A 26,732-nucleotide genomic window follows, 5' to 3' on the forward strand; every position below is an offset into this window, starting at 1 on the left:
TTTGCCCATTCCCTGCCTTATTGTGCCCACTCCTGCTCAGCAGCAAGGAGAGGGTGGCTCTTCACTGTTACCTGGGGTGTGGGTAGCAGTGCAGGGGCAAAAGGGAATGAATGCCTTATGACCCCAACTGCTCCTTTAGCTGGGTCACAAATGAGCTGTATATTATTAGGGTGTTTTTAATTCTCTGCATGTTGACTTTGGTGGCACCATGAAGAAGGCTTTGCTTGACTGATTTGATACAATCTCTGTTGTACTAAAAGGACAAGCAACAGGCAAAAAAAGAAAGAACCATTCCTGGTTTTATATTCAAAAGAAAGCTGTTATCCACCAAATATGATTTAGAAAGGATACTTCCTCCATCTTTCAGAAATGATTTACAGGGAAACATGTAAATATATTTATTAGAAAAACATTTTGTGGTGTAATTAGGCACAAGGATTTAGCAAGGGTGTTACACCATAACATTTCTTGAGTGCAGAGGTAAAAGAAGAATGGTCCAGAGTCAAAACGTTTCCAATAACTCATGCACTCTTTGTCTTTTGCTTAGGTTGTAATAATGAGGGATTACCATCATGAAAATGTGGTTGACATGTACAACAGCTATCTTGTGAATGATGAGCTCTGGGTTGTTATGGAGTTTCTGGAAGGTGGTGCTTTGACGGACATAGTGACGCATACAAGGTATGTTTGGTTAGCATCATCTGTACACTGTTTCAGTGTTGAAGGCACCTATTCTTTCAAAGGTGCAGTAAATCCTGTGCTTCTACTAGGGCAAGAAGGAATATCTGGCTTTGTCTTGCTCATGCTTACTGAGAGGAAAAGAGCTTCCTGAGCCCTCTGACCCACAAAGCACCTGTGTTGGCACCAGCCATATTTTGGCCCTTCAGCCAGAGGTGATAACTCTGCTCATTCAACTATTGTGGAGAAAGGGACGTAGGATCAGAGCAGTCTTCCATCCAGCCCAGTATCCTGTCTCTAGTAGTATTCTTTACTAGCTGTATCTGAGCAAGATGAGGTAAACCCTGCTGTAGGTTAAGAGAAAACTAAACCAGTGGCAACGTAGGTTCTTACTGTTAGGAATTCTTTCTCTGGTATAGCTAAAGTGGTACAGTACCCCCTAGTGTATAAATGTGCTGGTGTAGCTATTCCCATTCAGAAAGGGAAATAAGATATACTGGGGTAAGAACCTTCATGCCTCTATAACTGCACCAACATCAGGGGTTGGACGGGTATGCTTATTTCAGTTACAAAAATAGCACACCCCCTAATCAACATAATTAAACAGGTACCAAAGGTTACATGGAGCTCCTGACTTTATGCCTGTCTTCCAACTTGCCTTCTGAATGGACAGATTTGATTTTGTGTAACATATTCCCTCTGTTTGCCACCCACCTTTTTTCCAGCACGCAGGAAGAAGGTAGGCAGGAGAAAAGTGTTTTACATTTAACTAGCAAAATGCCTTTCTCCTTGAATCGAAACCACACAACTAGCACATCTATGTGGAAGAAATTTAGCTATGCACAAAGAAGAGGACTCCCAGTTCAGCAACGAATAGCAATTCAGTCACAAAAGTTATCTAACCATTTAATGACATGTTCAGGTCACGGCTAAATAGGTATTGTAAAATAGATACTTATTTTTTAAGTGTTGCCTCAACTGATATGCAAAAAAATCACGGCCATTGTAAGTCATTTGTTAACTACGCTGCCCGCCCCAAAACTTCAAAACCACTCTGCCAAATACCTTTGACAGGAATTTAATGGCAAACAGATGCTTACAGAAAATGGCTACTTAAGAGCCATCATCGTTTTTTGCAACCACAAGAGTCATTCCTTAATCTTTTTACTTTTTCTGACCTTCCCTCAACAATTTTGCTGAAAGGTTGTAACATTTCCATAGCAGCATGAAAGCAGAAGTCTCCTTGGTGTAATAGAGGGAGCTTTGGCCAACAAGACAGGAATCATGCTCTTTACTGGCTCTTCTAAAGCGTAAGGCGCATGGTGAGTCACAGCTGAACTATGGATTGTTTCTACATCTCTCATTGAACGCCTGCCACGGGGTGTTCTGTGGACGAAGGCTGATGTGAAAGAGCACCTGATAGAATGGCTTACAGTTCATTAACTCCCTTCAATGTCATCATTATAACGATGGTATAGCAATGTGACAGGCTTCTTTTCCAATGCATATGTTTTTGTAAATGATGACTGGATAAGTATGTCTTATCATATGATTTATGAGGCCCTTCTTGAAATATCATTTTAAAAGTTTATTTGTAATGTGCATCAGAGCAATGGAAATAACCCTACATAATTGCACACAGGATGGGAATCCACAGATTTGCTCTGAAATCCAAGAATCATTTCCCTTGCTCATTCTCTTTCATGATTCCATCTCAGTAGTGATTTGTCCTTCTTGGCAACTATTGGACTTACTGCATATGAAAGAACTTCAGTTTCTTCAGAACAGGAAATTGACTAACTAAATACATTACATTGCGCTATACATTACATGTATTTAATGCCGCACACCTACTTCGTTTTCAAAATTTTTCCTCATGCTTAAATTTCCAAAAAGTATACCTGCTCCATTTTTTAAAGAAACAAAAGTGCAGTGCTGCTCTGGTAAGTGACTATCAAAGTGGCATCAAAGCGTTCCCTGTTTGTCATCTGTCAGTGATTTGCAGATAAAATTTACTTTATTTACAAGTAAGACGGCTCCCAGCCCTGCTAACTCAACATGTGATCTGAGAGTCAAACTATTTCCTTCTCACACATTATCACCAGTAACAAGTGACCTGTTGGTAAAATTAGGCCCTCGGTTACACCTGTGCAGCCCCATTGTCTTCATACCCACTAGCATGACCTCTGTAGCCTCACCGGCATAAATGAATTTGCACAGATGTAACTGATTGGAACTTAGTAAAAGTTGAGAGTGCCCAGAAAAGAAGACAAGCCAGTTGACTTTCTTCTCTGTGTTGACTCTGCAAGACTACGAGTTGCAAAAAAAGATAAAATTTTACTTCTGTTATTGAAGTCCAGCGAGATGACTTGGACACTGCGCAGGGAGCAGTCTGTTCAGCAAGGAGGTGTCATTTTTGCACCGTCACTTTTCAGAACAGAAGCACACTTTAAAGGCAGAATGAAGGCTCTGCTTCTCGAGATTATTTCCACATCTCAGTGTTTTATTTGTTGCAAGGCAGGGGTTCCTGGTCATTAGGGACTGGCGGTGCTTAGCCCCACCGATATCATCCCACTCTCAGTCAGACTGTATACACTGTCTGTCATGTAGTTACCGTTCTTCAGAGTGAAATACCACCTGCTGTCACGAGTGGTACTGGAGCGTCTTTAGGCAGCTGTGGCTGCAGTACCACCTACTGCCATTGGGGTCACCTGGGAGGGCTGAAACTCCTCCAGCTTTCAGAGGTCCTAGCAGCTCCAGGACATCTGGGGCAGAGTTAAGGTTGTTGTGCGTGATCTGTAGTGTTGAGTAGTTGAGTTGGTAAGGTGCAGGCCTGTGATTTGAGGAGCAGTGGGTATGTACTGTTAGGTAGTTTAACTTTTCATCTCTATGCTGTTGTGATTTTTGTGTCATGTAGAGCAACCTGAACTGTTTCACAACAAAGTTATTAGTCTGTGAACATGAAAACAACGTTTCTGATCTAGTGACAGTTAACTACATAGAGTCCTGTGCAGCGGGGGACCAACACGGAGTGACCAGTGGCTCTTGAGGGAGAGGATATGAGATTGTTCTTCAGGCCTCCTAACCCCTCCTTCTCTCCAAGAGCGACATCATCATTTAAGAGCTGACCCAGAGGAAAAAGCTTCCAACCCATGCCACCATGTCACATTGGCTGGAGCTCCCTGGAAAGAGTTCAGTGTGATTTTTCTATTGTAATTCTGGTGAGCCTAGTTTCTATATATGGCTGTCTAGTGGACAGAGTCTGTGACTTTGACCTTGGCAAGGACAGAGAGCAATGAACAGTCCTGAGAGGGAAGGACATCTTAGAATGAGAAGCAGATGGGGCGGCAAATTTGGGCTTGATCAGTTCCTTTGAGAGACTTGGCTGCTGTCTATCACTACTGCATATTGACTTGAATGGGGCTGTGCCAGCTTACATCAGCAAAGGTGCTGTCTCATGTCCTTATCTGTTTCTTCCGTAGTTCTTCCTCTCTTTTTACATGTGTCCTCACGCCTTGCCTTCTTGCCTTTAGAATGAACGAAGAGCAGATAGCTACAGTTTGTCTGTCTGTACTGAGAGCGCTGTCCTACCTGCACAATCAAGGGGTTATTCACCGCGATATAAAAAGTGACTCTATACTTCTCACGAGCGATGGAAGGGTGAGCGTTTAACATTTTCACTCCTACTGTATCTTTAACTGTGACAATCCGAATGGTCAATGTAACTATCCTGTAACCAAATTAATGAAAACCCTATGGAGGGTTGCAGACATCAGCTGTTGAAAGCACGATATACTAATCTTGGCTCCACCTGCTATAGAAGGTCCATGCCTCACAGCTCTTCCCACAGACGAATGCAGGGATTGCCAGAGCATATCAGAACAATAGTCCTTCTAGTCCAGGATCCTGTCTCCAACAGTAGCCAATACTAGACTGAGACAATGTAAGTCACTGCAGCCTATAAAGGGTTAATAGATTCCTTCCCATCATGTGGCTTCTCAGGGGTGGAATACATAAGGCAGAGGAAGCTGGGCGAAAGGCCTCACTTGGGAAGAGGGTGTCCTCTTTCTCCTGCCTGGCTGGGGCAGGGAAAGCCGTGGAGGAGTGTTACCAGCATTTTTAGTTGACTTGTTTTGTTTGTGACCATTATTTATGAACAATAAACAAAGCCCAGAGGAAATGGCCATAAAAAGGACTTGGACATAGAATCTGACTCCCTTCCCTGGTGGGTGAAACAACCCACTAGCTTACACAGGTGTTTTAGAGGAACATATAAAATCTCTGTTGTGTAGCACTGAGCCATGACAGAGTACTATTGTGCACTAGTAGCCTGCTGATGCACACGCTGGAGTAGCATGTGGCTGTTAGCGTATGGATCATTCATTTTATATTTCACTTTTATTTTTATACAACCTTCTTAAAAAACAGTTGCGTGCAGCATTATAGAGGTACCCTTCACTACCAAAAGTAGTTCCTAGTGAAAGGTGTAGATGAAATTATATGTTTATTTGCAATATATGATTAAGTCACTTGATGTCTGTGTGGACTATAGAGAGTAAACATGGAAGACAAAGCTGGAACTCAAACTCTGTGGAAGCCAGACTGAATGTGTCAGTAGCTAGTATTCTAGTTCTTTTCTTTAATAAACACCTCCCAGATAAGGTGGCCTGGGACTTGATACACAATTGTGACAGAAAAGGATAGCCAAATACAACTGTGTACAGCATTGTTTCAGAAACCTGGTTAGGGGAGCTGAACACAGTTCATTCTGAGCTGCACTTGCAGTTAAACCACTGGTTCAGCTGTACCTGTGACTGACACCCACTGTCAACAACAGCTAACTTTGCTAGTCTAGACAAGGCCTGTGGCAGGGATCACTGGGCCCAGAGAAGAACTTAATGCTGTTCTGTGAAGCAGTAACCAAACCGTTTTTCAGCTGTACTAGGGTCAATTTGGAGGTGGCAATGTGCCACACAGAATGGCTGCTGCCTGCCCCTTCCCTTACCTAACTGGCTACCCTCTTCCTACTCTTTTCCATGCAGCCGGACTGACATGCCATTTGGTGGAAGGGGTAGCTGTGGGAGTGGGGACATTCCTCACAACCCCTTTTCCCCCTCACATGGCTCCTCCACATCACTGTTACACAGTATCTGTGGCTTTCATTTATTAACCATGCCTCCGGGAGCGAACTATTCAGTCCACATATAAAATATTAAGGATTCTTTAGGATAAAATGTAAGGTATTGGTATTATACTGGGCTACTGACACAGAGGTTATCCTGTGCTACAAATTCCAGGCAGAGCAATATATCTGACTTATTCTTTGTATTACAGGAGTGCTTAAGGGCCTCATGCAGCAAAAGGCATCCACATTGTGCTAGGTGCTGTACATGCACATAATAAGAGTCCCTGCCCCACAGTCCATACAGTCTAAATAGACAAGACAGACAAAGGGTGGGGCAAAGGGAGAATTGTTATCTACATTTTTCAGATGCCCAAAGTCGTACAGGAAGCCTGTGGCAGAACAGGGACTTGAACCTGAGTCTTTGGAGTCCAAAGGTGAACTCCTGGCCCCATTGAAAGCAATAGCAGAACTCCCATTGACTTCAGTGGAGCCAGGATTTCACCCTTAAGGCTTGTCTACACTACCTGCCGGATCGGCGGGCAGCGATCGATCCAGCAGGGGTCAATTTATCGCGTCTAGTCTAGATGCGATAAATCGACCTCTGAGTGCTCTCCCATCAACTCTGGTACTCACCAGAATGAGAAGCACAAGCGGAGTCAACGGGAGAGCGTCAGCTGTCAACTTACCGCAGTGAAGACACCACGGTAAGTAGATCTAAGTATGTCAGCTTCAGCTACCCTATTCATGTAGCTGAAGTTGTGTATCTTAGATCGACCCCGCGTATTAGTGTCAACAAGCCCTCAGTCTGGCACTTTAATCACAAGAGCATTCCTCCTGATTTGGTTCCTTTTATCGTCTTCACCCACCAAGAGGGTATATTCTTCCCTTTGTAGGTACAGGTCACTCCCATTAGAATTAAATGGGAAGAAAATTCCATACATGTGAAAGTTGCTCAGTCTCGTCTCTAGTAGTGTTGCTGAAATACCATCTGATCTGCTTCCAGGGTCTGCACACAATGCCTCATTATACTCATTACTCTAGTACTTATTATCTGCAATGCAGATTTCTTCATGGCTGTGTTGTGCAATTATCTTTTTTTAGAAAATCGTCTTTTTTTTATGTACTCGGATGAGCAATAGATATGCAAAAACTGTTACACTCCCACAAAAGAACTTCCAAACTATGCACTATTTCATCTCTTCTCCTTGCTGTAAACTGAAAAATATGTTTGGCTTGGACAACTTGGATATTATTTGCTTTGTTTTGTAAATACCTACAATTATTTCTACAGTCTGGTTTTATAAAAAACAACTGCCCTCACAAAAAAATAGCATCTCCATTGAAGCCAAAATAAAACAAATCAGCACTGATAATAAGATGCTGGTCTGCACAAGGCATCAATTTATTGAGCTTCCTCTTTAACTCTTCATAGAGCTGTTCAGGTTCATTCCTTAACCACAAACTGCAAACCGACATGGTAGGCGAGTGGCAGACACCCCCGATTTGGTCGACTTGATGTACCCTCTCTGCACACATCGTACGTCATTTGAAAGTGGATTGTGTCTACTTTAAGAGGAGCTATGACGTGGAGCTGTCAAATGGTGCCATTATCATAGACACGGGGATAAACAGTGATACCATCAATACGTTAAACTGACCATTTTGAAATATTTGTATTCAGTTTTATGACTCTTAAGTATTATCTCAAGACATAAAAATGGATTCTGTTGTGAGCTCAAAGCATCACAACAACAATCTAAAACAAAACCTAATATTAAATTCATACAGGTATCATTGAAATGGATTAGCACTGGTGACATTTCTAGTTCACATCATTATCATCATCCTGTTCATCATTATGATCTGTCGAGAGTCCATGGGTTACCATAGTCTTCATTGCCTTGGCATGTACACAGTTGTATGCAGGGAAGTTGTTCTGACTACAGACGCATCTGATTGTGCAGCGATCCCTATTGATACAGGTACAAATAAGGTTTTGTGGAAACACAGTTGCCATAGGGCCCTTGAAGAATACAGGAAGTAGTTCATCATCCACATTTTTCCATCCATGTTGGTGATCCAATATCTGGTTTCCCTATGTGCGAAGATATCCTGATTTTTGTTTGCCAGGATGCTCTTTTGATCTGCTCTTCAACATTGTCCTGACACAGTGAGAGTTTGGCTGGTGGCTTGTCCTTCCTGATGGCTAGATTGAGGCAAAAGCAATTCAGGTCTCTGTGATCTCCTTTTCTTTCTCACTGTGGTCATACAGCATTGCTACCAACTTCCTTGCTGGAGAAATTGCGGCTTGTCTGTCACTCTGCCCCAGTTTGGCAAGATCTCTGAAGCGGTAAGCTCCCTTTATTTTGACAACATTAAACCCAGAGTTTTTCCCAGAGCCAAATAAGGTTGACACAGAGTCACATCCTGTTAATGTGCATACAGCAGGAAGTATGTTGCAGACGTCAGGAGTGAGTACATCACAAATTGCATGCACAGACATGAAGCATCGCTTGTCAACTGTGCTAGTAATGGTGTCTGTGTCAGTCCACATGTTATCTATATGTTCTATATTTGGAAAGTTGTGAATAGCCAGGATCAAAACATCTGTATCAGGTGACCTAACTACTATCATTCTTTGACACCAAGAGATCCAGAAGCTGTATTGGCACATAGAGCACATATAAGTGACTTTTCTTTCCCATGCTTCAATGATATTTGTTATGATGCTGGACTGTCTGCAGACTGTTCTTGAAATACCACTCTAGCCACTGATTGAAATAATTCCTTTCCATCAGTGGCCTCTTGCACTGATGTCTGTACTGTTATCCTCTTCATGGAAGAGATTTCCACCAACATGAAGTTGTACGCAGCCATTCGGAACGTACACACCTCCCTGGAGTCTTTCGACTTCCATTTTTGCAACACTAGTGATGAACTACCTCCGCTCATCATAGCTGATGCAGAGTCTATGAAGGTGTAGAGTATGTCAATTAAACGGGGAGACCCAAACTCATAGTGTCACTGTGCACAAAGGCTTATGTGCAGTGGTGTAATAATTTTGGAATTGTTACATACTCTGCACTCTGCAATTGAGAGGCACCTTCCTTGAATGTCTTCTGAAGGATGATACTCATTATCATGACTGACTGAATTATGTGCTGACTGAATTATGTGCCTCCTTATCTATCAGCCAAAGGACAAACTACTGCACCAGTAAAGGCACCAAAGTAGCTGACATCTGTAAACTGCAGTCACCTGGCTTTAGATAACATTCAGAGGTTTTCATTGTGGCTATTTCAGATCAAAGGATTGAAGTAGCATTAAGCTGTTCATCAGGCTCGCTCTCCAGATGAATATACTCAAAACGTTTGGATATCTTAAATTCCTGCTTCAGATTACTAGCAGCTTGGATAGCATCTGCTAATGTTGTTGTGCTGTGTAGAACATGGTAGACTAGACTTGTCCATGCTGTGCATGGAATAAAATTGCAGAACCAAAGTGCTTTTTCTAACCTTGCCTGTAATTCACTACTGGAATAGCTTACAGTTTCTACATCTGAGGGAAGTAGGGCTTTATATCTTTGTAGCAGCGTGGATAGGAGAAGGTTCTTCTTTTTGTACATAAAATCATTGATGAGCTAGAAGATCAGCTGATAAAATGCAATGTCATAAGGTGACTATTGTTGCACTGTAACTAGATGGATTTGCTTTAAGTTTTGTTTTAGTCAAGTAGGAAGAAAGGCATGTTGAGTGGTAAACGACATCCTTAGCAATCAAATCTTAGCAATCTGCACAACGTGTCATCATCTCCTCTTTGAAGCGCTACCTCCCTTAAATTGGTTGCTGTCGCAAGTGTTTCTATTTTATGAAGTTTCTTGTCTTTCTCGTGTGTGTGTTCTCAATCGAACAATGCAACAGGATCAATCACTGAAGGACGTGCTTGCTATGGTGGCTATAGAAGCAGGTGAACATGATGCTCTCTGATCAGATTAAGAGTCTGTCTTTTTTCCTGGGTTCAAATCAGCTCTGACATGTGCCAAATTTGACTTGCTGATGTATTTATGAAAGCAACCCATGTGATAGAAAACTCATCCAGTAGCCATTGGTACAGACTTCTGCTGCCCACATCACAGAATTCTGTCCAGCACCAGTGGCTTTTGGTAGTTTTGCATTCTTTTGATTTGCTGGGCAAATAACACGTTTCAAAGTTGATGGACAGTTTTTCTCTTTGATGTAAGATTTAGAGGACTTGTATCCTCCATGTCTTCATATATTGTAACTTCCCTGTAGAGATAAAATTTGCAACGTATGTTGTTAGCATTATCACCACCACTACCACCATTTTGTACAAGTATACAGACTTGTGCTAATTTAGATGTAAATGAGATCTATATGTTAGTATCAAATTGCTATTTTGGTTCAGTGAGCACTTTGACTGAAGCCCAGTAAGAAGTTGTGTATTGTCATCTCTAACACTAATCCTGTGCAAAAGTGTTACCGAATTAAACCTTCAGTGTGAGACTGATCTGGTCATCAAATTTCAATTGAAAAATATAGACAATTATTATAATCACTTGTGAGGTACTTTGACAATTAAGAATATGCAATGTCAAAGCATTTCGTGTTAATATATTGCAAAATGTTGATATTTGCCATTTTTGCCACATACTAAGCAGCTTCATCATTTAAACAAAAATACAGGTCCTACAAAACCAATACAAATCTTTTAATAGCTTGTCATTTGGTAGCTTTGACTCATAAACACAACATTATGGGGTAGAAATTAATTTAAACTGTAAAAACTGAAGTCAGAGTCATGCTACTGTGTTTCTGGTACTGCAATAAATGACAGTTTCTCTTTTTGGGTAGTATTGTTTTACCTTGCCTGCGAGCTTACGGTACCACGTGACAGCTCCACATCATATCTCACCTAAACAAAGATAAAATCAGCTTTTCAAATTACATATGGTGTGGGTATGTGTAGGGTGGGTACATTAAACTCCTTTTTTGGAGAATTGCCACATGCCTACAATGAACTCTAATAGACTAATGTGCAAAGTTTTCCATCTCTGACATGCAAGGCAAAAGGTGAGTCCAGGAAATGCAATTACCCTGTACTGTGGGGAGTAGTAGACGTTATCTGAATGCAGAATAGCTTCCAATAAAATTGGGTTCTACCATCAATAAATGAAAACAACCCGCATATTTAGCTTTAAGGACTCAATCTTACTAACAGGAGTATTGAGTAAACAGTTTTATTTTCATGGAAGCAGCATCTCTTATAAACAGAGGCAATATAAATCCAAGCATTTAATACTGTACAGCACATGTATGCACAGACACACACAAATGTGCACATTTTATCTCTTCATAAATTTCCAGCCATGCATTTTTGAAAACAGACCGTTACTGCTAAATGTTGTATAAACAGAAACTGATTTGCAGATGGGTTAAAAATAGGGCAGCAATTTGAGGCCTTCACTAAAAAAAAGCCCCTGGAGTGCAGAGGGTAATCAGAAGACATTATAGCCTTAAGCCCTCTTAGAACATCCCTGCCGACGAGGCTGACGGTGTAGTCAAAGAAGGCAAATTTGGACATAGCCAGAGGGCAGAACATAGCCACAGGAACCCCCAATTCAGCCACGAAACTTCCCGTCTGCAGGAGTGGAGGAAAGCAATGAATGAATGCCAGTGTAGCCATATTTGAGCTGTCATCCCAGCTTTCCTCCTGGCTCAGCCAGTGGAGGACAACATGCTGTTAGAGTCAGGTAAGCAGTTAAGGAGCCAGAGTTCCCAGGGAGAGGGAGAATGGGGCGTGTCAAGGACATTTTCTTACATGGTACATTCTCCAGCCAGGCTTTTGGAGAGGATTTCCAACCAAGTACCCCTCAGAGCTCAAGTGGAGAGATTCCTGCAGGTGTTTGGTAGCGTGATGATGCCACTTACGTTCATGTAGACCTATTTTGGCCTAGATTTCAGTGAGTTTCCTCCTTTCCACACGCATGCTTAGGTGAGATGACTTCTCCCATAGAGGCTATTTATCCATTTGTGACATTCCCCTGGTGTTATCTGGACTGGTGATCTGCTAAGTCACTCCAATCCTTGACTCCTGGGGTGTTCACGCACAGCCTCTAGCATGTGAGCTGCTCCTTGGATTGTGCAACCGAATGACACCCTAATATCTCCAGTCCCAGTCACAACCGTAGCAACCTCCGTCTTGCAGTGTCCAGTTATGCCCGCTGAATGCTGCAAGCTTATATGAGTTCATCAGTTTAACAAAGAAATTAATATGTACCAGGCTTGTTATCCCAAGGGGAGTCTCTGACATGCTTCAAACCAAACACACTGCTTCAGGTAGAATAAACAAACAGATTTATTCATTACAAAGATAGATTTTAAGTGATTATAAGTCAAAGCACAAGAAGTCAGATTTGGTCAAATGAAATAAAAGCAAAACGCATTCTAAGCTGATCTTAACACTTTCAATGCCCTTACAAACTTAGATGCTTCTCACCACAAGCTGGCTGGTTGCCATTCAGCCAGGCTCTCCCCTTTGATCAGAGCTTCAGTCGCTTGGTGGTGATGTCTGTAGATGGAGGTGGAAGAGAAAGAAAGAGCATGGCAAATGTCTCTCCCTTTTATCATGTTATTTCTTCCGTCTTGGCTTTGCCCCCCCCACTTCCGAGTCAGGTGAGCATCACCTCATCACGGTCCCAAACTGACCAAAGGAAGGGGGCTGACTCACTCGAGAGTCCAACAGATCCTTTGTTGCTGCGTAGGCCAGTGTCCTTTGTTCCTGTGAGGCTGGGCTGGGTTTGTTCCATACATGCTCTGATGAGCTGTGAACTGCCCCTCTGCTCTTGGAGAGTTTTACCTGGGCCTGTTTTAGGCCATGAGGACACATTTTCAGCCTCATAACTATATACATGAAATTACAACCTATAACATTACTATAACAACAATGCTCAGTGCATCATGAGCCTTCCGAAGACACCTGACATGACAAACTTTGCATTGGATACCACACAATATTATAAGGATGAACATGGGGGTGCAGGGTATTCCTCCAAGGTACAGAACGTCACACCATTGCAGTGTAAGAGAACTTTACACAGGTATAGAGGAGGGGAAAAAAGGCCCTGTCTTGACAGGCAACAAAGGTACGGTTTTCAGTCACATTAGCTCAATTGAGTTAGTTTGACATGATATAAAAGCTTGTAAAGACTCAGGCTAGCTAATCTGAAGGAATCTTAGCTGGCCATGTTGTTGTCTGGCCTACTTCTTAAGAAGATTTTGCATTTAAGTTAAGCTAATATTCTTGAGTTAATAAAATTGAAAAACAGACACTTCTTTTGTCCAGCAAGACATGGCCAGATAGAGCCTTATGTAAGGGTTGCCTCAAAAGTTACACTTCAGTACCATTAAATGCACAGATGACTGTGCCCATCAATTGCCTTTCAGGATATGTTGCTCGTGATGGAAATGCTGTTGTCATTATTATTGTCCTAGAATACCACCATGGTAGCATGTGGGTTTTCCACAGTGAACTTAATCAAAACAAGCCCACATGGACATGGGTGCAGCAAAACCCACTCCAGGACTGAGTGAATGGCCTAAGTGTAGATGCATTTCAACCTCCCCAGGGATGTTCTCCAGCAGCTTGTGGGGAGACCAACATATTTGTGCATGGAGTCACAGTGAGCACTCAATATTAAATGGAGGCAACACAAAGAGAGAACCAAATATACATAATGTTACCTAGGCATTAGGATTTTTACTTGAATTTAAAATCAGTTCTGCCTACCAGCCTTATATTGGTTATGTGAGTGGCATTTTAATGTATATTAAAACAAAGACACAACTAGAGTTGTCCAGAAAATGACGATATCATTTTACAACTTCTGAGGTTTCTAAATTTGGTTTTTGTTCCTCATTGGAATGAAACCAAAACCTTTGGAAGGTTTCCTCAAAGTACAACTTGGTCAAAACATCCATTTCCAGATCAGGTTTTCCATCTCCCTCTTGTGCTCTCTCTCCTTTTAGAAAATCCACCTTTTGCCTGAGAAACCATCCTGTTGAAACTTTCATGGACGGGTATAAGTTTTTGTGAAACATTTCAGTTCTGACAAGACAGCATTTTTCAATGAAAAATCATTTAGTTGAAAAGTTTCCAATGAGCTGTATAAGCTCATGGAATGTGTAAGGCTATGCGAGGGTACAATTAAACATGAGAGACTGGAGTTTTCAAAGGAACCTACAGGACTTCCAGTGGATTTTGGCACCCAACTCCTTTAGGTTCAATGGGCACATGGGTAAGATTCAGGGACACTAAGAAAAAGAGGAACCCTGGCACAACACAAAAGAAAATGAGCAGAATGCAGAGAAGGTCTTTAGATAGGCACATTGGCAGTAATGCTTCACACCGTGAGGCGAGACACTGACTGTTGAGACAACCACATGTTTGTGTTGGACAACCAAACCTGAAATCTACGCTGACTGTGGAAAAGTGATACGGAAACTAATTTTCCCAGCCTGGCCTCAGATGTAATGTTAAATGTCTTTCAGCATTACCAGGTGGTTGTTTGGGTATCGTGCTAGTCAGTGAGTTGATACTGACTTAATGTAAGAGCCCAAACCAAACCAGTTTATAGCAGTGGTTCTCAAACTTCTTTGATCGCGTACCCCTTCTTTGTGTCTGTAGTCGCTTACGCCCCCACCCCCACCCCGCAAGTACATATACCACCGCCCAGCTCTGAGGGCAGAGTGGAGAGCAGCAGCTGCTGGCCAGGCCCCCAGCTCGGAAGGCAGCACTGCAGCAACAGCGGCACCAAAGTAAGGGTGACCATGTGAAAAGTGATGTTCCATACCACTTTTCACAGCAGACTTAGCACCCCGTTGCCACCCTTACTTCTGCGTGGCTGCTGCCATCCTGGGGCTGATAGCGGGAGCTCCGCTGCAGGGGGAGAGCCTGAGCCCGAGTGGCAGGGCTCCGATTGTCAGCCCCGGGGCGGCGGGGCTCAGGCGGTCCCCTTTATCCCTGCCTCCCAGGTGTGCACAGCCCTTATGCATGAGCCCCAGCCATCTGGGGCTGACAGCCGGAGCTCTTTAAAAGAAAAAAGCACACAGTTTATGCCTCCCTTGACACATTCCCGTGCCTCCCTTGGGAGGCTCCTCCCCGCCATAGTTTGAGAACCGCTGGTTTATAGTGACTGGAGAGGCATATTGACCTCAGCTTTGGGTTTTGTATACTCACTGAGATGTTTATTTCTATTCCAATATACCACACTTCTTTAATACGGTATAACAAGGCCATTTAGTTGTCACAATGGTGGTAAAGGAAAGTTCTGTGTTCTTCACTAGGTACTTAATTGATATAAATACAACAGTGTTTCAGAAATTGGTAAATTTTACAGTGTTTTTCGTAACTCAACAAGTAAATATGAGGGAACGTGACACCGCAGGAGCTACTCTACGGATCTCTGATATTCACATCCTGTCTGTGTTTCAAGTCGTGATGGCAGCTGTCATATATATTTGGATGATTTGACCAACAACAAGGAAATACTTTTACACTGCACTTTATGTGCCCCTTAGAGTAATATTTGATCAACCTTTTAAAGCATTTATCACCGCTACATCTAGAAAGTTATGGGAAGTGTCAGGCCACCTTAATAATAGTGGTGCTCTCAGCTCTGCCTATAATTCTACACTCTTTGTCAATTTCTAAGGCACAAAATCAGCTTCATTTTAAGTAGTTTAGAGGTATTCACACAAGGCTTACAGTAATTCCCTAACAGTGCCCGTTCGCCATTCATGATGTTTCATTTAATTATTTATTGTTAGATAAAATTGTCGGATTTTGGGTTCTGTGCCCAAGTTTCCAAGGAAGTTCCGAAAAGGAAATCTCTTGTTGGAACACCATACTGGATGGCACCGGAGGTGATATCCAGACTGCCTTATGGAACTGAGGTAAGCATAACAAGTGCCTTGTTCCCGGCTGCAATGTCTGGCTGTTGCAACCGCTTCCTCACAGAACAAGTACAATTTTAAGTGACTTCATTGCTCACTGTGTCGATATGTATAGTTTTGATTATGTTTAATACAGTAAAAAAGTATGCACTACATTGTAATCACTGCAGGTGCAATAAAGTAGCAGTAGACGGTACCTCACAGCAATGACATTATGCAGGGCCTTGACATAAAACATGATTCCCTGGGGGTGCGATCAAACAGTAATAAATAGAATTTATGTTTAGAATATTACACAATGCACCCTCTATGTGTATTTTTAGCTTAGGTGTTATAATTAAAGGGAATTGCCATAATTTTCTCCTTAATGAATGGATTTTAATACTCTTTACACTTACACCAGGGGGCTGATTTTCAAACATAGGCATGTGCAATTACATGTAGAGCCCTGCACGGATGCGGATATCTGCTGATATAAATCGGTATCCACGGGACCACAGGGCTCTCCCAGGAACTACAGCTGTGAAAGGAGCAGAACGTGGGGCCGGTGCAGATGTACCACCCCCAGCCCTGCCACCGTCCCTTCCACGCAGCTGTCTGCGTCTCCTGTCTGGGAGCATGCGCGCTGCTTGAGCACACTAGCATGACCAGGGACAGCTGCCGGTGAGTCTGGTGCCTGCCCCAGTGGGTGGGGGTGGGGGTGGGGATGGGGATGGTCGAGCAGCGCCAGAGGAGCTGCCGGCACAGGGTGCTGGCTCCGGGGACCGGCGGCCCCACATTCTGTTCCTTTCGCGGCTGCGGTTCCCACAAGAGCCCGGCGGTTCCGCAGATACCAATTTGTAGCCGTGGATATCCGCATCTGCGGGTATAAATTTGTATCCGCGCAGGGCTCTAAGTGCATGTACAGAAATGCAAGCCTAACTGTGCATGCCGTATGCATTTAGAGTTACCACCGTTGCACCTGTGACTCAAGCATTTGCATGTATAAATGGCCAGTTACACGTGTCACTTGCCATTCAGGTTGTTGTTTCGGTTTTGACATTATTTGTAGTGTGATAGCAATATGAGCCCCAGACCTGGACCAGGACCCCACTGTGCTGGGCATGTTACAAACACACAACAAAAAGATGGTCCTGGACTCTAAAGGACTAACAATGGGTGCAGTTAGCTGGATTGTGATCAGGGTGGGATTTTTAAAAATGCCCAGCATTGGCCTGACTCTGCTCAGCGGTAACGAGCTAAGCCAGGGTTGAGAGGTTTTGAAAATCCCACTCACATTTCACACGCGTTGCAACTAATTGCATCCACTCACGCCCTGCTTTCCATTCAAAACATAAACTAGACAGTGTTTTACTCCTCTCTCCAACTTTCTTGCCATTTCTTAACAAATGGGTATTTCCTCCCATAAACATCTGAAGTCAGGTGCTGATCTTTCCATGCCCTTGTGCAGAATCTGGATGATTCTTCTTATGAGGGCCCATTATACCAAGCCGTAGACAATCTAGGTGAGGTCAGAAGCACTTCATGGCTGGCCGTGATCCTTAACTGTCCAGATGTCTGAGAAGAAGTCAGAGAATTGCAAAATGAAGTGTGCAAAAACCTCAATCTGAAGGTTCTGCAGGTTCATGCCTGAAGAAAATGCTGATTTATGTCGGATGTTTACTTGGATAGCGATACACTCCTGCAGAGGAATAAGAAGAAGGTTTAGGATTAGGTCCCAAATGAAAATGAATAACGAGTACATAGCGCACAGAATAAAAGATCATTGTTAATGCCCTTCTGCACTGGGCTCGAATGACGGAAGGGCATTTTCACCCATGACCTTTGCTTTGGTCTGGTCCGCAGACTCCAGCTTTGAAAATGTGTCCTTCAGTTGTATGTGTTATCTTCCCTGAGGAAAAAAGCAGATCCTGATGTCTGGTCCTTCAGGGCAGAAAATTTCAACAGATCCTAAATATGTGCAGTTAAATCAATTACGGACGGACTCAAGTTATGATTTAGCTGTGGACTTATTTTAACATTCTTGGCAGTTCTTCATGAGCCATTCTTCATGCACCATATGGCTGTTGTCTGACAAACAGGCATGTCTGTGATGGCTAGACCATGCCGTCAGACTTTCAGAGTTACAGCTGATCAGTATTTCTGAAGAACTGATTGAAAAAAAACCTCCCATCTGGTTGCGAGGGCTTGGGGGAGGGAGGGTAGAATCTAGTGCAAAGCTCTCAAAACATTATACTTCCACACGATCATTTGTGAGCCGATGTATGAAAGAAAATAATCGATATGTTATTTTCCCACTTGGATGCTTATGTAGAAATATTTAATGATTTTAGAAGATTTCTGATTAACCCTAAATTTTGTCTGTTACGGTGAATGAGGGAGATTAGCTCTGTCAAATTAAGGACCACAGCAACCTGGGTTACGTTTACTCTCAAAGAGCTGCAGTTCATCTCAAAGCACGGTCAACTCACTCATTAAGATGAGCAGCAGTGACAATTCCTGTGCCTTGGGGAACTATTTTGAGAACTGCCAAACTGTCAGGAGAATAGACTGTTCACAGCTTTTATTGGGGGACCTTCAGATGAGACTAGAAAGGAGTTGGCTGTACAGACTCACAGATGTTATAACCCATTTGTTACTGAGTACTGAGTCACAGTATTTCAGAACTGGAAATCACTATGGATTTATACAAAATTATGCCTCTCTCTTAGTAATGACAGTGACCCACAGCTTCCCATCCAAAGAAGTGACTTTTAACTCTCCTTTTTTACTCCACATGGTAGTAGGATTTAGCATATTTTTATTTTATTTTATATTATCTATGATAACAGCTAAGATGAAGTAATAACTGATGCACACAAGCAGGGAAATGAGTCATGCTTTAAAGCTGTAAGGAAGAGGCTATATCTACACATAATGTAGAGTGGGACAAATTCTGTTTCATGTTAGAGCGGTGAAAAACCAGAAAAACTCCACTGTCATACTGTTACTCTGGATTTACCGCATGTAAGTGAGAGCCAACTCTGGCCCAATGTGCGTGGCTCTCAGTACACAAATGATATTGGGCCCGATGGTCATTGACACTAAGGGTATGTCCAGACTCGGCGCTGGGGGTATGATCCCACAGCTCGCATAGACATACCCACGCTAGCTCTCACTCAGCCAGCACGCTAAAAATGGCCGTGTAGCCACTGGCAGTGGTGAGCAGCAGCACAGATTAGCCACCCCATGTACATACCCACAAGCTTCAGGTGGGTTTATACTCAGCATGGGTAGCCCAGGGCACCACTCACCGCTGCCCAGGTGACACTACCGTTTTTAGCACGCTAGCTCAATGCGAGCATGTCTATACAAGCTTTGGAATCAAACCCATAGGTCCATGTTTAGACATACCCTTAGGCCACTTTACACCATTCAGGCAGTGTAAAGGAGCTTTAAAATGGGCATAAGGTATTTACTCCACTTTAAACCCCCTTTACACTGCCAGTAGCATTAATGTAAATGAGAATCAGGCCCATTATCATTCAATAGAGGGATTAAAATAACTGAGTTTGTGGCAGTTAGATTATACTCTGCTCTTCAAGTAGTCTCATAAACATACAGAATTCTGGATGCTCTATGGGACAGATCTTCAGACGGTATAAATCCGTATTTTTCCATTGCAGTCAATGGCCCTTATTTGGATCTGACCCATACCGGTGTAAATCTTTATTGGTCTCAATAAACTTTGCTGATTACACCAACTGAGGCTCTGGCCCATAATTTACTGCGCACACCTTTCAGTGTATACTTTTTTCTCAGTGGCAAAATTTATTACCAGTTGGTAAAAAGAGAGCAGCCATCCCAACGGCACGTAAGTTTTTAAGCAGAAGTTCCCATTGAAACAGAGCATAAAAAGCAATGGTATTCTAGGGCTATAGGACTGAACATCTCAAAATTCTCATCCTAGAATAATGTGTTTGTATACAAGTTGCACAGTTCAACAACTGTCGGCCCATTGCAGGTGGATATCTGGTCACTTGGTATCATGGTAATAGAAATGATAGATGGAGAACCACCTTATTTCAACGAGCCACCGCTCCAAGCAATGCGCAGAATCCGAGATAACTTACCTCCACGAGTGAAGGACATCCATAAGGTGAGAGTGCTCATGTTTCTGTGGAGTCATGCACATATTAAGGTGAACCAAATCCATGACCAAATGAGGATGGTGTAAACTAAGGCCTAGATTGTGACTTCAGGCACATCCCTGAGCATTGGGTGGTACATAAACTGGGTATAGTAGTATTCTGTGGGGCTGTACCAAGAGTAAATTACTACCCACTCCATCCTGTGCTGGCTTAGTTACTCGGGCCACTGACTTGGGAGGGGGATGGGCTGGAATCAAAGCTCCATTCGTTCCCCATCTCTGCCCACCCACCAACTCTGGGGATGGAGTAAGTGGGTGAGCAACCCTGTGTATTTCTCCACATCCAAACTCAAAATCCAAGTGGCCTGTGAAGGGGAGTCCTACTCCTTTGCATGGCCTGATAGAGTCAGAATTTAGCCCTCAGTAATAAGAAAAACTGACCAGGCTTACTGCTGTGCTAATTTGTTTTATACCAAGTCATGTTAAGTGCCATGTTCTGGTCTCTTTCCCCACTCACGCCACATGACTTCTTCATGTACTCATATAGGGAAGAAAAGTGCCCTTTCAGCCCTATATATGTACTAATTGTTGCAATTCTGCATGCTCTGAACCTGTATTTTAATTGACTTTCCAGCAGAGCTAGTTTGAAAAGCCAGTCAGGCATGGCAAGTTACTTACTTTGTCTGCTTTTCATAACGTCAATGTGATGTTGCAGGTTTCCTCCGTGCTCCGCGGTTTCTTAGATCTGATGTTGGTGAGGGAGCCCTCCCAGAGAGCAACAGCACAAGAACTATTAAGACATCCGTTTTTGAAACTGGCCGGCCCCCCGTCTTGCATCGTGCCACTCATGAGGCAATACAGGCACCGCTGAATTCAGCAAATGTTCAGGCGGAGGCGTGTACAAAAGTTGGAGAAAGACTTGCCAAGGAATCCAGCGCTTGTGTGGAAACCATGGGGACGTGCAACACTACAGAGATTCATCAGTGTCAGAACAGCTGTATGGAAATAATAACAGTGTAGAAAATAATGAGGTGCTCTCCTGGGGCATGAAGGACTTGCGACTTTCCTTTGCCACTAAATCAAATAGTCATCTGCTGGCTTCTAGCACTGTCGCATGGAGCACGTTTTCCACAGGTAGTACTCTTTCAGCCATCAAAGCAGACAGACTCAATTACACAGGTGGTTGTGGGGGAGCGGGGCAAAAGATAATAGATTATAGCACAACCAGGATAAACCACCAGAATTTTATTGAAAAAGTAAACGATATGACACTTCTATTTCAGAAGAACACTTTTCTGGCAAAAAAGCACTTTTTATCTCAGTCATAGCGGTGTAATGTATTTTGAAATGAATTTGTAATTTTCTGTATAGTACTTTTTTGATAATTTACAGTACTTTGATGTTATGTACCCATCGTGCTAGTTGAAGTAATGAGTAACTTAGCAAGAGTTTGAACAAAACCTTTCCTACTTTTTTATCCCTTTTGAAGACCGAAGGAAAAAAAAAACAAACCTTTAGGAACTTAGAATGTTGGCAGATTTTCCAGGAATTTCAATAACAGACACAGAGATGGGTGCAGGCAGTACTGATAAAAACTTTGCTTTTCCCATCACACCACTGAAATTATAGTTTTAAAGATTTGAACATTTCTGGAATCACTAGAGCTGATGAGATAATTACAGTCACACATTAGAAATAAGTTGAATGTTATAAATTATGAGGGTTTGTTTCAGATCATTGTTTTCAGAGCCATGCATCTTAGCACACCAAACTCACGTACATTTGTTCAAGAGATGGTTAGTGAGAAAGGATCATCTACTGACAATAGGGCAGACTTGTCATTTAGTCTGTACTGACCGCATTGTCACAAAATAATCCCCATTATTTATATCATGTGTCAGAAGTCCGGATTGACTCTAGAGGTCGAGTTACCAAGCGGGTATTTTCCAAACTTCAAACAGACTGTTGTGATAATGTTCTGATGTGTGTCCCGTACAGAAGTTGTGCTGCTGTGTAGACCTTTTTGAATGTTGATAGAACAGTTGACTACTACCATACATTTTGTGTTGCTTGTTGGATGAACTTGCACGGTAATTGTAAGCCTAAGTAGATTTGCCTTTAACATTTTTAGAAGTGTGTCATGATTATTTCAACTATAAATAAATTTTATTTATGAATGATTAGCTCATTTTAAGTATGCATACTACAAAAGCCGTGTCTTTTCCAAATCGTTTTTTTCTTACTGACCTCACTTTGCAATACGACGATGAGCATCAATAACCCAGGTTTGTGAAAACACTCTGACTAGTTTCTTTCTTATTATGGAATTTTGTTGTGAATAAGTTGTTCATTATTTATTGTCGTAAAATATAAACAAAACACACAGCACTGGCATGCTGCTGAGCTGGACTTTCTGAGTTTTCTTCTCAGAAAGAGATTTGGCTAATGGCAAAGCAGAGCCTTCATTTTATACCATGCAAAAGTTAGAGCAAACGAGAAACAAAACCGAACAAGAATGCTAAATGTTTAGTAAATCCTCTACAATTTGCATAGCTTATGACCTGTTTCTTTCTTATCTTAACATTAAGTTCGAATAGTTTAACTTTGCAAAATATACCCAGTCCTGTGTGTGGTCCTGAGCTCTATTAATTCTATTTGAAGTCAGTGGGAACTGAGGACACTCGACAGCTCAAAGAATGGAGCTCACAGGGCCTAGATCTGCACTCTTTATTAAGGTGAAAAGGGTCTCCGAAAAGGCTGGTTCAGGTTGCTGGACTGGGTCTTAAGAGAACATGCTACACCCCTGGTGTCGCCAAGCAACTGCTAGCCAATAATAGCCTTCCTTGACTGGAAAGCTCTGGTTGTTTGATTTCCAGCATTTCTTACAAACCATGAGGGTGACGATTATAACTATGCCACCATGTTTACTGCCCCCCCTCACCATTTGCAATGGGAGTTTTGCCTGAATCTCACCCACAGAATCTTTGTGTATAAGAGACTATGAAATTAAGTCTACACAAAGAGAAAACGCTCATATTCTGTGGTCTTGACAACTCAGGAAAAATGTTACATCAATAAAGACAATAACATACAATTAGAACCATTATATTAGCCACAAAAATCAAACTTTTAATCATCTTTGAATAAAATAATGGTTTTGAGATTCAGCACATTTTAAACGGTACAAGTGGAGAATTTTGTGTAATTTTCTAATCACTAGATATTTTTAAACGGTATTCATCGAGTTTACTAAAAGTTATTGCCAGCTGAAAAGGTTTTGTGAGCTCCAGCTATTGGTGGAAAAAAATCCACATGCAAATAAAAACTTAAATGTCTGCATTTTTCTTGTGTTTTCCCTGCCTCTTCTGTGTTTCCCTGAGTTCAAAAAACTGAGCAACATTTCCTTTGCAAGAGAGAGTGGTTCTTTTTGGAGAGCTATCAGTATAAAGGGGCACTTGAATAAAAAAATATATAAACGGACTTGTCCATTTTCTTTCAACCTGAGCAACTAGGCAGGCAGACAATGATGAAGGATTAAAAGAGAGACTGTGCAGAGTCTTTATGGGGTTCTGATGGTCTGAGTTGTTCTGAAGGGATAATAGAAAAAAAGAAAACAAAATACAAAGACAAAAATGTTAATACCAAGGTCAGTAAATTTCAGCATTAATTTTTATTGGAATATCAGGTTGAAAGAATAAATGCTAGATTGAGAACCTTTGGAAGACTGAAAAAATCAAGCTTAAACAATACAATTTCAGAGGTGTGTACTGCTAACTATTACATATAGTGAAGCGCAGAAATGATGAAGCAGAAAGTATAAAGTTGACTGCAAAATATGAAAGAGCATGTCCTTAGCACTCCAAGCACATGGAAGAAAACAAATGGCTGAGACTGAAACCCAAGGTGAACAATATGTCAAGGATTGCAGTTAAGTAGAAATGAGCTAAGCATGTCACGAAAAAAAGAGCCAAGACGACGGACTGGCATTACAGTTAGATACATACCAATGGATGGTAAGCTCAGCATGGGCCCATAGCATCCACATGTACAACCACATCAGAGGTGGCCCAAGGTGTAAGAATGCACGAGTCCTGTAACTGATTCAAAGGAGGACATCAATAGGATAGCAAAAACTTGAGTGAAGGAAGCTTGCTTCCTTTCCAAAGTGGCTAGCGGATGGAGCTGGAGACAACCCTCGGAACTTTATAGTACCTGTCGGGTCACTTTTTAGGTCAGAGAGAGGATGATTGGAGACATCATGGTGATGTTGATGCAGAGCTGGCAGAGAGCATATTAGCTAGCACACCAATTCTATTCCCATAGGTGTGGCAATATAATTGATATTACTGAGTCACAAAGGATGAAATAAGAGTGGACTGTAGCAGAAAGGGATAGATTTGTGCCATTCAGGTGCAGCCTAACATTGGAGGAGACACAGGGAGACCTCAGAGAGGGACTGAGCCTGTCTGTAATATGAGGCCGAGCCCTGCCTCTTCCTCACATCTCCCAGCCATACACACTGGGATGCTATACACATACAAACACATCAGCCTGCAGTTGTGACTAGCCCTTGCTTGGCTGTGCAAGCAGGGAGGATTCTTGTGTGCAGTCAGGTCAAGTGTGTCCAAAGGGATTTATGGACTGGATGTCCCCTCCTTCCATAGTTCAGGATCAGCAGCATAAAATGAGCTTGCTACCAAAGAGAATCAGCCTTTTGATTAGCAAGGCTGTCCGATACTGCTCTCAGCGACACCAGCAGAAATCTGAAGGGACATCATTGTCCTTGAAAGACGGAGGTAAATTATTAAGAGTGTGAATGAGAGCAGAATCTGGCCCACTGCTTTTAATGGTCCCGCAGGAGACTGGGCCAGGCACCAATAAATGTCTACTATGTCGATTTCTTGCTAGAGCCTTATCCCAGCCCTACAGTTACATCCCTTTGTAGGAGCAATCCGTCCTGGCTTCCCTCATTCCCAATAGGATCTCACCACAGGTATGAATTGCGCCTATTGGCTTCAGAGATTCATAACCCACCAGGGGAGCAAGGGGGCCCGCAGAGGCAATGATTTCATTGGTTAGTGCTGCTCCTCTTCTTCCTTCCCTCTGGTCAGTCTCTTGCTTTATCTATTGTCTCCATTCTTGTCCTCATCTCCCCCACACACTCCCACACCCCACTTTCCTTCTCTGTTTCCCTCCCTTTTCTCTTCTGTCTCTTTCCTCCTTTCCTTCCCTCACCTCCATTCCCAGCACTAGGATTAGCCAAGAGGAGAAAGAAGACCAGGACATAGCAGCACAAGGAGGAGCAAGGCGCTTGGCTCTGGCACTATGCCCGTGCAGGTCTGTCTCAGCCCTGGCTGCAGTGTGGAAGCATGATTGAAGTCAGTTTCATCCCGCAGCTGCTGCTTCTGGGGGGGACGTACTGCATAGAAGCATGATTGGAATAGAAAGCAAAGGCACAGCCAGAATGGTGCTTTTCTGTTGGAGCTCTGGCAGGGGGCTCCTGGTGCATCATCTGCCCCTACCGCCCCTGGGTGCCTGAAGCCATCGCTGCTGAAATGGACTGTAAAAAAAAAGACAAATGACAGCTCAGGGGCTTGTTTGGCATCTGCCAGGCTTCTTTTCAAACTTGGATGTAAAATTACTGAGCAGATGTTTGCAGCTTTACGCCCATCCCTGGCTGGAAGAGTGACAACAGAAAGGAAGGAAAAGGCAGAGGAGACATGCGGAGAAAAGCACCGAGAACAGGGCGAGCAGCTCAGCACCAGGGAGAAAAGGGTAGGTGAAATTATCCCCTTCAGTGCTTCCACCTCCTAGAGCTAGCAGGGGCTCTCAGGCCAGGCTGGAGTCTGATTTAAAAAAAGGGGGTCTTTCCCAGTCTACGTATACACAGCAACAGTCTCAGCTCTTCATCTTTCTCCTCTCAGTCAGTGGCATACATAGCTGTACTGCTAGAATTTCCCAGGGAGAATTCTGATGACTTAGAGGCTACATCAACAACCAGCTTCCGTGATTCTAGGTCTGATCCTGCCTCTCATGATGGTGGCACAAACACAGAGCACCTACACTTGAAGTTTGAAAGCCAAAGACCAAAGCTGTAAGTACAGTAAGAGCTGCAACTTCTCTTCCTGCAGACATGAGGGAAAATAAGACCTGAGTATGACTAACATTAATGACACTGGCTGGACAGCATTGCAGTTCATCTACTCACTATGATCATCTTTAGCACACTACTGTGGAATGAAACCTTTGGGGTAGGGGATGCTCTTGAGTGGGTCTAGCTTTTCTTTTCAAGAGATCCCAAAAGCACACTTTTGGGCAGTTGCTTGTCTGCTTCAAGTGATCTCTTGCATGGAGTGCAACATTTCACTCTCATCTGCTCCACATACCTGCAAGGTTGCTCAGAGACACAGGGACTTGATTTAGGCTGTGATGCCATCAGAAGGTGGATGACGTCTGCTTCATCAGAACTAGACCATGTGAGCTCTTTCCTTTCCCAGTGCCTGACTGAGATTAGTGGACAAGATTGTTCTGCACCAGTTATAGCATCCGAATGTGGCTGCCCACCTCTTATGTAATATTAGGTAATATTAACCCGCACCAACACTGACTTCTTATTTGCAGGGTGCTGGCTTCGTCTTTAGAACCTTACAAGGCTTGGTTCCAAGCGATGTATGAGATTGCCTTGCCACAAGCCTTTGGTGCATCACAGCCATTTAGGTTAGCTGGGGCATTCAAGCTAGAATCCGTAGATTGAGTTGTGTGGGTCTTGTGGGACCGGGAGCTTTCAGTGGGGTACCCTCAAGTCTGTAAATCATTTCCTCAGCTAATC

General features: G+C 42.9%; 1 protein-coding gene across 5 annotated transcripts in view; it reads left to right on the plus strand.

The window, feature by feature from the left end:
* The window catches only part of PAK5 (p21 (RAC1) activated kinase 5), a 187,053-nt gene extending 163,745 nt beyond the window's left edge, over positions 1–23,308 (plus strand). For 4 of the 5 annotated variants that reach the window (XM_074949662.1, XM_074949660.1, XM_074949664.1 and 1 more), the window contains 5 exons: positions 548–681; positions 4,212–4,338; positions 15,649–15,774; positions 19,778–19,912; positions 20,619–23,284. In XM_074949662.1, the coding sequence (XP_074805763.1) occupies positions 548–681; positions 4,212–4,338; positions 15,649–15,774; positions 19,778–19,912; positions 20,619–20,774 (678 nt within the window). In that variant the 3' untranslated portion in view covers positions 20,775–23,284. Of the gene's footprint in view, positions 1–547; positions 682–4,211; positions 4,339–15,648; positions 15,775–19,777; positions 19,913–20,618 lie in introns of all 5 variants that reach the window. The other variant, XM_074949665.1, reaches the window with a different exon arrangement.
* The last annotated feature ends 3,424 nt before the right edge of the window (positions 23,309–26,732 follow it).

This window comes from Natator depressus, chromosome 3 (genome assembly GCF_965152275.1).
Source record: "Natator depressus isolate rNatDep1 chromosome 3, rNatDep2.hap1, whole genome shotgun sequence".
In the NCBI taxonomy this organism is placed as follows: Eukaryota; Metazoa; Chordata; order Testudines; family Cheloniidae; genus Natator; species Natator depressus.